The sequence below is a fragment of the Triplophysa dalaica genome, chromosome 4, assembly GCF_015846415.1.
Source record: "Triplophysa dalaica isolate WHDGS20190420 chromosome 4, ASM1584641v1, whole genome shotgun sequence".
Classification (NCBI taxonomy): Eukaryota; Metazoa; Chordata; class Actinopteri; order Cypriniformes; family Nemacheilidae; genus Triplophysa; species Triplophysa dalaica.
In genome coordinates, this window is record NC_079545.1 from 16,436,327 (window position 1) to 16,447,321 (window position 10,995).

Below are 10,995 nucleotides of genomic sequence, written 5' to 3' on the forward strand. Positions count from 1 at the left end.
TTTAAAATGTCATAAACACATTCTCTTGATCAACAAACATTTTTTTCATCGGTTAAATTGAATTTATTCATAGATTTTATTTTGGTTATAACAACATTGCATTTTGATCAAATTGATTTTAACATATAAAAAAATCTTAAGCACAAATGTGCCATGAAACATAATGTGCTTTAAAAAACGCAAAATGGGACATTACAGAGGTCAGAACAGAGTACTTCCACTGCTATTGCTAAATACCAGCAGAACCAACCCAAAAGCAGAGACACCCAGACAAATATCTCTAAAATAACAGACGAGAACAACCTGACACTAAATCTCACCCAAAATGTGAGCTTGCAAACAAACATACATAAAATATAGAAAACACAGTTCATCCAGGTACAAAAATAATACATTATGAATAATCTCTTTAAACAGAACGGTCTCGATTAATACAGCCTGCACATTTCCCTTTAATTCTTTGAAGAAAATAAAACAAAGGAGTGTTGCAAATCATTCAGAGAAAGAAAGCAGTATTTTGGTAATTCCTGGCAAATACTGCATTTATAGTATATGATCATCCACATACAGATCCCACATATCTTAGCATATCCATTATGAGACATACAGCATTTGAAGAGTCTGTTAATGGTTCTTAGGGACTGTTTTATCTTAAGGGTATTTGGTCTAAGGATTTAAGAAATGAGGTCACTACATGGATTTTCTGTTTTGTACATCAAATGCCCTTTAAGACACAAACAACATGCATGACAGGAGCTTTCTGCCTCAATAAAACACCACATTAACATGAAATACTTAGTCAGTGTCATATTCTCTGATTCACGTATACTAAGAATTTTAAGTAGACTTGCATAGATTTCTTTGAAGTTACACGAAAGGTTGCATCACTGCAGAATGTAAAGAGATCACCTGATGTTGCATACAGTGACAACACAGATAGCACTTTCCTATAAAAAAAATATACATTTTTCAGCAAATGAAGTGGACAGAGCTATGATCAACCATAAGTTTGGTTTCATGCATTCTTTAAACGACATCACCACCACAATATTGAAAATAACCTGTATCCCAAAATCTCATCTCACATTATTTTCCAACACAGACTCCCAGAAATACTTTTATATTCATACATAATTCCATACAAAGAAAATTTATAAAGCATTTTCTTAAAACAATATTACATAGATTAAATATTCTCCTAAGAGCTTTGCAAAACAATCTAAATTGTGAGCTGAACAAATATGTGTCGTTTTCGGTTTTGGTTTGCCATTTTAATATGATGACAGCTCTATTGTACATCTCAAACACTTATGTGCTATTTGGGTAGATTGGGGTGGTCACAAGGCGGTAGAGGTCAACTTTTTGAGACCACGGCGCTGTGCTAGTGTGGAGCAACCCACCGGCTCCAGTACGGGAGGAACATTTCTGTTTAGAGCTAAATAGGTGGCTGCCATTGCCTCCTGAAGTAAAGAGAGAAAAGAAAATGAAAAACAAGAAGTGTGTCAAAAACAAGGTTTAAAGACACATTTCATGTACAAATTTGATTTCTCTAGAATCTAAAATGGAGGTCACACGGAAAATACATTTGTGCCCCACTGCTGATGTCATTACCAATTTCACATTGAAACCATTATGCCAATACAAACCTTGACTAGATGAGGGGCGTCCTGTCGGTTGAGTTGAAATTTGGGCAGTTTGTCTTTGTTGATTATCCATGGGTGACGAAGTACCTGAGCAGCTGTCAATCTTTGATGAGGGTCAACGTGAAGCATTTTTGATACCAGGTCCTGTCAGTAATATCAAAGATCAAAGTGCACAGATTTAACACATCTGTATGTTTAGCTATCTTGGAAAATATCTGGCTCTCAGAGCAATTTTGGCTCAACAAACGGCGTAAGGATGTTGTGACCGTAAAGTTCAACCAATAATAAATGGGTAGTTCTGTTTGAGGAAACATTTTTGATTAAAAAAAATCTGCTTGTAATGCTAGTGGAACAGAAATTACACTTTAAATTAGCATCCATAAAGAAAAAGGGAATTGCTTGAAGAAAAAGAGAAACTGACCTTTGCCTCAATCGATACAGAATTCCAGAATCCACCTTTCAACGAGAATTTCCCACTGCCGATCCGAGCCAGAATCTCTTCTGGTGTGTCATTGGTGCCATTAGCAAATGGGGTGAACCTATGGGTGGAATATGATCGATGGATTTTTAGACTGACATTATAATGTTGTGTTTAAGACCAATGCAAAATCATTTGCGTTAGAATTTCAAGAGTGACTTGTTTAGACATTACCCTGCGAGCATGGTGTAAAGAAGAACTCCAAGACTCCAGATATCACATGCTGCATCATATCCTTGCTTCTTCAGGACCTATGAGGATCAAGAAATCAGAATATATATATGTAATGTTGAACACGTTTATAAATACATCTTAATATGTTTCTTTAACAGGTACCTCTGGAGCGACAAAGTTAGCAGTGTAGCACGGTGTCATCAGCAGTCCATTTTCTGCTCTGAGCTGTTTGGCGAAGCCAAAATCACAGATCCTGATGGACTCCGGGTTCCCCGATTCATCCACATAGAGAATGTTACTGGGCTTCAGGTCCCTATGTACTACCTACAAGCAATGTGCCAATCACTCGACCAGAATAAACTTAAATAGAGCAAATGTCTTTCAAATGTTTAGATGACGTTACAGGATGTTCTTACCCCTTGGGCATGTAGGTACTCAACAGTCTTTGTGATGGTGTGGAGCACAGCACTGGCCTCTTTCTCCGAAAAAAACTTCTGTCTGAGGATTTTATCCAGTAGTTCTCCACCTTTCATCAGCTCTGTGACCAGATACACCGAATGCCCTTCATCATACACCTGTAAACAAACACAGGCAGAAGATGGGACAACCAAGACACGCCACAGAGGTTTCGGTCCCCTATTATCATTTACTTCAAACACGCAAATCTTACTCACATCTTTCAGGGTGATGATGTTTGGATGTTGTCCGTATCGCAGGAGTATCTCAACCTCCTCCGTTGGATCCCTCCTGTCCTTATTTATAATCTGCAATGCGATCAGAATCACTGAAATCACTTCTATTCTTTATTGCACAAGACAACTTTCTCTTTCTTTATCTGTATACACATACAACTGACACTTTCAATCAAGCTAGTGTGCTGCTTACCTTAACAGCATACTCCATGCCTGCGCTCTTCTGCACACAGCGCTTGCAGATGGAGTACGAGCCCACGCCAATGTCTTCTCCAACATCATATACATCGGTAAACTGCATTGTACTCCTGTTGGGTTGCTGCACAAAATACACAGTTTATTCCTCTGTGTTTTGATGTTACAGATGAAAAGGAGTGAGTGAATGATGGGAGTATACCTGCAGTATGCTGCTCATATTGATGTTGCTCTGAATGGGCGGCTGGCTCTCCTCTTCTGTTCCTGTGGCAACAAAACTGAACCCTCTGAAAAGCTGATGAGCATTAGCACTTGGAGGGACACCTGGAGAGTCTGGGATAAAGAAAAGAGGAAATATTGAGTGTCACCCGATTGTTGCAACCAGAGTTGCAACCAGAGGTAGTACCTCACTCACCTCGTGGGGTTTTGGCTGTGAACTCTGAGTCAAAGTACAATGTGTCGTCTGGCCTCCCGATGGCTGGCTTAAAGGGAGGATGAATTTCCCTCCTGAATAATTTCTAGATCAAAAAATATTTTCATAAAAAGGAAACTGAGCAAGAGCCATTAGCATGAAAATTCTATTTGCCTTCAATATATATAGATAGATAGTGTATATATTTATAGATTCAATATACCTTCATATCTGGCATTGAACTAAACAGACCAGACCTTTTCTTAAAACACTTACATTCCAGTCAATGGTGGAAAAGAATGAATGCCTCTTGATCTCTTCTACTCCATCAGGTCCTGCTCCTGAAATCCCAATACTGCATTTAATTAAGTGACACAGATTTTCCGAAGCACAAAATTGGTCTAACACAACCAAATTTATTCAGCATAAAAACTGATTATTAAGTCTCATCCTCACCTAAGCGGTTGCCAGGATTGCGCTTGAACAGATTCCGGAGCAAAGACTGGGCGTCAAGGCTGAGAAACTGAGGCATGCCGAGCTTGGCCCTGCAGGTACAAAATACAGCATCAGTGAAAAGACTGCTGAAGTCAATAAAATCAGTATCCCAAGTCAAGAATACTCACTTTAAGATCATTGTCATAGTCTCCTTGCGGTCTTTCCCTTGAAATGGAAGGGTTCCCGTCAGCATTTCGAACTAAGGATGTAGAAAAGATCAATGTTTTACAAAGTTTATATTAGAAAATTTAACAGACACTAAATTACATTTTTCAGGTGTGTAACAATACACGAAAGATATTCTGGCAAGACATTACGACAAGTTTGCATTTGTTAATAATTAGTTAATGCTTTAGGTAACATTGATTAATACTTCTGCCGCATTTACGAATACATTTTTACAATCAAAAATTGTAACTGTTAACTTAAGCTAAAGCACCATGAACTAACAAGGATAAATTAAAGCTGAAAAACTATATTGCTTTTTGTTAGTTCATGTTAAGGCCAATATTCTTTTCATAACCCCACCATTAGCACGCCGTAGGACCACCAATCTGCACTGTGGGTATGGCCTCTGCGGTTGACTACCTCTGGTGCCATATACTCCACTGTACCACAGAACGAGTATGCCTTGTTGTCATGGTCTGCGGACTCTTTACTCAAGCCAAAATCTACATACCACAAATATAGACAGAGCAACAGATTGAAACAAATACTTATTGTAAGACTAACACAAAAAAATAATGCTGGTCAAAGCTTCGAATACAAATATGAGTTTATGATGAAACATATACCTGTAAGTTTAATGTGTCCTTCCACATCCAAGAGAATACTGAAGGAGCACAAAATTTAGATCAGAAAGATTCTTTAAAACTTTTTAAAAAGTTATGTAGCCATTATCATCGGTTACATTTTTGTTACTTCTTTGGACCATAAACGGTACTAAACGTGAAGTCTCTGTTAATAGCCAACTCGAAAGTTTGCTATTGTACTTTGAGTTACATATCATCACTTTTAACTTATTACATGAGTGAGAAAACATACTTTTCAGGTTTGAGATCTCTGTATATGATTCCCAATCCATGCAAATGGTCCAAAGCCAAAGCCAGCTCAGCAAGATAGAACTTAACATCCTCCTCTGTAAACATAACCTAAATGAAAATACAACAGAAGAGTGTTAACAAGAGTTGTTATTATTTGTTAAAGTAGACGGTAGGAATCGGGTAATTTACCTCTTTGGAGAGGCGAGTAAAGAGATCTCCTCCTCTGAGAAAGTCCAGAATAAGGTAAAGTTTACCTTCTGTCTGAAATGCTGATGAAAAAATAAGAGACTTCTAATTGTATTTCTATGTTCCTATATTTCACTTGGCTAAAAAAGAATATATCTTTTATTTTATTTATTTAACATCGATTTTTCAACCTCATGTTTTCAATTTCTATACTGTTTAACAACATCCAACTACAAACGTTTATTTTGACATTAAATTAAACTTGAAAAGTCAGTGTACTAACTAATAGACCCCAATGAACTTACATCTGGTTGGGGGATGTCAATGACTCACCATAGTGCAGTTTAACAATGAAAGGATGGTTGACCTCAACTAGGATGTCTCTCTCCATCTTCGTACGCACTCGATCTCGTACTAAAACCACAAACACACATACATACATAATATTAATCCTCAAAAACCTTTTACAGTGTGTATACGTGAAAGCGTAAAAAGATTAAACTACATTGATCATTAACAACCTTAAATGATGTTAAATGTCATTTTTTATATATCCGAGTACATTCCCAGACATCAATGAAGTTAGAGATTCGATTTGTTTGATGAGATGAAAATTTGTATTTTTCCTGTTAATGCAGACAAACACAGACCTTTCAGAGTGGCTTTCTTTAACACTTTCATAGCATACAGCTGTCCGCCATCAGGTCCTGTTATCTTCTTGACAAGGAATACCTGCACAAACACACAACATTGCTACACCGAACTAAAAGCGACACAACCTGACATCATGAATGGAAACGTTACTAACAAAAATAATAATTTCATAGTATCTTAACAGTCAATCTTACCTTGCCAAAAGAGCCCTGGCCCAGTACTTTACAGAGCTCAAACTGACGTGGATCTGCTTTTTCAGAGCCCTCCTTGACAACGTGAGTGATGTTGATCTCCTTGACCAAGCCCTCATCCTATGGAGAAGAGATATTAGATATGCTATGACATCAACCACTTAGACATGCAATACCACACCAAAAATAACCAAACACACAAAATATGAATTCTTCCTCTTTTTTTTTGATTTTAGACACATTATCACAACAGCAGTGCAACTTCACTTCATCACATCAAACACAAACTCATGCATGCCCACAAAATGTTATAGAATCCAACAACCATAAAATTGCATATGATAAAATGAGTCAGGCAAACACACACACAGACACGCACACACACAGGAGGAGGAGGAGGTTGGTGGCCTGGATGGCTGGTGTTTCTGCAGAGATGCAGTGAGCCAAAGCCTGTGAAGGAAAGAGATAGTAAACACACAAAAGGAATAAAGGATACACACACGCAGAGTTTTGTAGAGCAGTGAAGGATTAAACCTGAATAGATGATCAACTAGCCAGAAATTAGCAGGAGAACAACTATTAAGGGAGAGAGAGAGACACAAGTAGGACAATAGAGAGATGGAAAACTTGTGAGTAGCAATTGTATTGTGCTCCACTGCTGTGGTCAGCCTGAGCATTCAATGACCCATTCAAAAACATTACATCTGCTGCTGGTCATACTGCCAAAGTCATCTCAACATCTGATCTTCGAAGCGCTCTAAAAGTGTTATTTATTTATTAACACTTTACGAACTATAAAGACACAAGAAGCAGGAGGTGTGATTTTTTTCTTGAAAAATGGTGATGGGTGACAATCATGTTTAATGTGGTCAAAAGATGTCAATATCTACCACAGGGGTAAAACAAAAATGACAGAAAGGGAGAGAGGACAGAGTGAGGCAAGAAGACAGTTTGACAAAAAAAGTCACGGTGCCATTCAACTTACTGTGTCAGCATGCAGAAATTCCACTTTCTATTGTAGCGACGCTACATTTAAAACCACATTCAGGTCAAATATCCTTTATATTCAACACACCATGTTCTTGACTTTACCATCTTTTTTTTGGAGAGTGTTAAATCTAATTAATAATGCATTCTTCCATTTCTCTAGCAGCTCATCCAACAAGCACACACACGCAAAACGCTTGGATATTTATGATAAGTTAAAACTTGAGGAAGCATTCGATACACAAAAAAAAACTGTGTCAACTATAAAAAGAATCAGCCAATTATAGAGGAATGTGATGAATTCATAATTAGGGACACAGATGTCATACCAATGAATAATTTATCAACAATTGACAATTTGTGGTCAAATGATCCCAGACCCAGACACAATAGAAAGCTGTCACTTCCTGTGACACTACATGTGGTTTCATTTCAATAACTTAAGTTGAAACACACAACTTAGCCCACTCAACAGAAAGAGTCGATTGATATTCAAATATCTGCTCCTTTGCATTAAACCTGCTGCTTTGCATAAAATACTGTTTTTTTATGAAGATCCGAAGAAATGACAACTGAAGGATTTATTTTGAATGCACATTCTTATTTTATTTGATGCACATATAAAATATGACGACACTGATGCTGAAATATCATTGTGAAAATGGAGAAACAAACGGAGATCTGAGAACTTGAACACAAAGGCTTGGATCGGTGGACTGATTTTTATTAATTGAAATGTGAGAATGTAAGCAGATCTCTGAAGATTATAACTAAAGAGTAACGGAGGATAATAACTGAGGGACACCCCACGACAGGAACAGGAAATAAGCGTGGGCGTTACACACACCACATGGAGAACTTGACTCTCTGCTACCCTTCCTCCAACACATAACACTAACAGGACTAAATAGCTGTATATGAAATGTAGCAACACAGTGTTTTGGGTCACATGACCTATAAAGGCTTTCAGAAAGGTTTCTCCTGGCTTGGTGGAAAGTAAAGCTCAGCTTTAAGTGAACGCTGGACATCCTCATTGTCCTACTGGCTGTTTACTATGCCACTCATCCAGCAGCAGGAAATCAATAAAACCAAGGTCTCCTCGGAGATGGGAAATGTGATGTTAAAAGCCTTCCACATTTCATAGGAAACATTGCTTTGTATTCAAAGATGAAGAAAATAACAATGGGTCAAAATCAAACGAAGCTGTAAATGAAAGGCTTTCCAAGTAAACCGCAAGGATTCCATGAAGTCAAAATATTGATTACATAACAAGCATATGCCTGTAAAACTGGATCTCTTTAAAATTAGGAGAAGCGCACCCAATCAAGTACACATTAAAAAATACAAGTGATACTTAATATATAAACAACTTTGTTAGTACATGTGTGTGTGTTGTATTTAAATATGTTTTAAACTTACTTGAACAGGACCGTCGTCTTCTAACATGGAGTCATCCTATAAAACACATTAAATAAAATGATCATGTTATTTTAAAGAAACACACAGTAAAGCTCATACAAACAAAGTTCATTGGATAGGCCTAAAATTGCGATCAGACTCCATTAAGGAAAGAAGAATCATTTAAATTGTTGCAAATCTCTATTGTTGTAAATATTATGGGGGATATGACAATTTTAACTTTAGTGGGTGTAATGTTAACATGTCATGAAATCACATGACGACCTTTATTGACAAAATAGTCAAATGTATAAGATTGACTGATTTACGTAGTCACAGACTTTGTGATTATTTATAGGCCACACATAAACAGGAGACTAAAAGCGTGCAGCGTAGGTTGGCTATTCTCAAACCATGGGATTAGTCTGGACCAAACGGAAGTTAATTAGGGAAATAGTATGCAAGGTCTGAGGGCCACAAGAGCTGCTGTACCTATGGGGCTTCAACAACTTAATGTGATATTTTAGCACTTGGCTTACCATTTCTTCCTGTATACATTATCCAGGAAAATAATGTATTGCAGATAAATACATACCATGTATATTGTTTTACTCTGAAAAAGAATGCTTAGATAAATAGGAGATAACTATACTCCCTCATCTTTTTAACATTTAATATTAATATTTAATTTATAGAAACATCTGGATTAACAAAAAAATTAAAACCGACAAAATCCATAGTGGATGGGAAAGTAGTGGCAGTCTAAGTGCCAGTAAATTAAATTTACAATAGAGGAAAACATCCCTATTAATTTTACAGTGCTGAATGGAAGTTAGCCAGTTGCTTTTTTAACGACAAAGGCTATCTTGGATGAGTTGTATAACGCTGTAAACTGGCTACATGCCATTGTAAGGTATAATACCCACATATTTTGGATACCTAAGGCGTTCCCAACACGATTAACGCCCAAACTGCGCTGTGGGTAGGTTTGCAATAACCAACTCGCTAGGTTTAAGGACGCAGCCTATCGACCCCTTATTGCCCAATGAGTCCTAAAGTAAAACTTCAACCTGCTTGTGTCCATTTTAAAACAGAAACGAAGCATGTAAACCTGCACACACACACACACACACACATATGAACACACAATCCTACTGAACTTGTCTGGTCAAGCCCTGCTGCCTCGGCGTTGACATTTTTCGATGGTTTACATACCCAACCTTTACCAAGTACACTTTGATCTCGCCTGAAGTTGCAGTAAAAAAACTAACTCGGTTTTTAAAAGAAAGGCGTCGCATTCTCTTGATTCTTGGATTTTATTGTGGATTTTGTGCTCGCCTTCTGAGTTATAAGAAACGCAACTTGTATGCGTTGGCACTGCTGAAAAAACGGACGTAACGTTAGAGTATTTGTCCATCAAAGGCTTTTACATTCCTCTAATTTATATGACACAGAATATCGGATTAAATGTGATCTCACTCAACCAGCACTTAACTGTGTGCCTCGCCGCTGTAAACACAACGCAACTTACCTCGTTTACCAAATGGCCCACGGGTAACTTCTGCCAGGGGTCCGCGAACTGTGCCAAAGGCATCTTCAGATCACGATGATTAACTTACGATCACACTGTGACGCCGTGAAGTGATTTGACACTGTCACTGTAAACTTGCACTAAAGGGTCCCGTTAAGAGGCGGAAACTTGTACGGCGCGTAAATAAAAGCCCGACTCAGCTCAAATGCGTTCCAGGTAAGTGATGACTTTTAAAGTTCTCTAATTCCCTTCATGCACTCCTTCGACAATAAAATCCAAATATGTTTTTTTAACAGCAGAATATTCCACTTCCTTTTCTCCTAAACATGGCGTCGCCGTCCTGTTCACCTGTCTGTCAGAACGAGGCAAGAGGTACGTCATCATACGTCGTCATCGTGTCCGCCCCCTGGTACCACCCATGTAGGGGTACGTTGATCAAAGTTTGTAGATATGCTTAAATTCAGGTGTGGGACATTTAAAATGCGCAAAGGGGTATTTAAAGGAATAGTTCTATCAAAAATATTTATTCACCTTCATGTAGTTCAAACTGCTAAAGAGTCTTCAGTGGAACAGAGGGAAAAAATATTTTGAGAAATGTGTCAGTGATTTTGTGTCCATACAGTGGAAGTCAACGGTGCCAACGCTGTTTGGTCGCCAACATTATTCAAAGTATCTTCATTTGTGTTCTGCAGTAGAAAGTAGATGTTTGGAACGACATTAGGGGGTGAATATATAAAAGCTGTTTTTCCACAACGCTATAGCCGATAAATATTTATCCAATAGTATCAGACGGCTTAACAAAAAGCAGATTTCAGGATTGTTTTATTCTCACTTTCAACTTTTTTGACGGCCAGTTTATTCTGACCCATCTTCCATTGTTTTCTTTTAAACACACACAATGCATCTAGATCGCACA

At 37.8% G+C, this 10,995-nt stretch overlaps 1 protein-coding gene across 2 annotated transcripts; it reads right to left on the minus strand.

Annotated features, from left to right (window-relative positions):
* Positions 1–57: 57 nt before the first annotated feature.
* Positions 58–10,446, minus strand: rps6ka3a (ribosomal protein S6 kinase a, polypeptide 3a). 2 transcript variants are annotated; one of them, XM_056744942.1, is made up of 22 exons: positions 10,080–10,446; positions 8,570–8,605; positions 6,167–6,283; positions 5,969–6,050; positions 5,652–5,732; positions 5,322–5,401; positions 5,134–5,240; positions 4,884–4,921; positions 4,618–4,760; positions 4,218–4,288; positions 4,051–4,139; positions 3,871–3,935; positions 3,598–3,700; positions 3,385–3,515; positions 3,181–3,306; positions 2,970–3,059; positions 2,712–2,870; positions 2,458–2,619; positions 2,296–2,372; positions 2,065–2,182; positions 1,647–1,787; positions 58–1,460 (listed from the first exon to the last, which is right to left on the minus strand). In XM_056744942.1, exons 1-22 carry the CDS (start codon positions 10,140–10,142, stop codon positions 1,338–1,340), a joined length of 2,202 nt encoding a protein of 733 aa, XP_056600920.1. In that variant the 5' UTR covers positions 10,143–10,446; the 3' UTR covers positions 58–1,337. The 2 variants fall into 2 exon arrangements, with proteins under 2 accessions (XP_056600920.1, XP_056600921.1); XM_056744943.1 differs by lacking the exons at positions 8,570–8,605; positions 10,080–10,446 and adding an exon at positions 6,543–6,561.
* Positions 10,447–10,995: the final 549 nt, after the last annotated feature.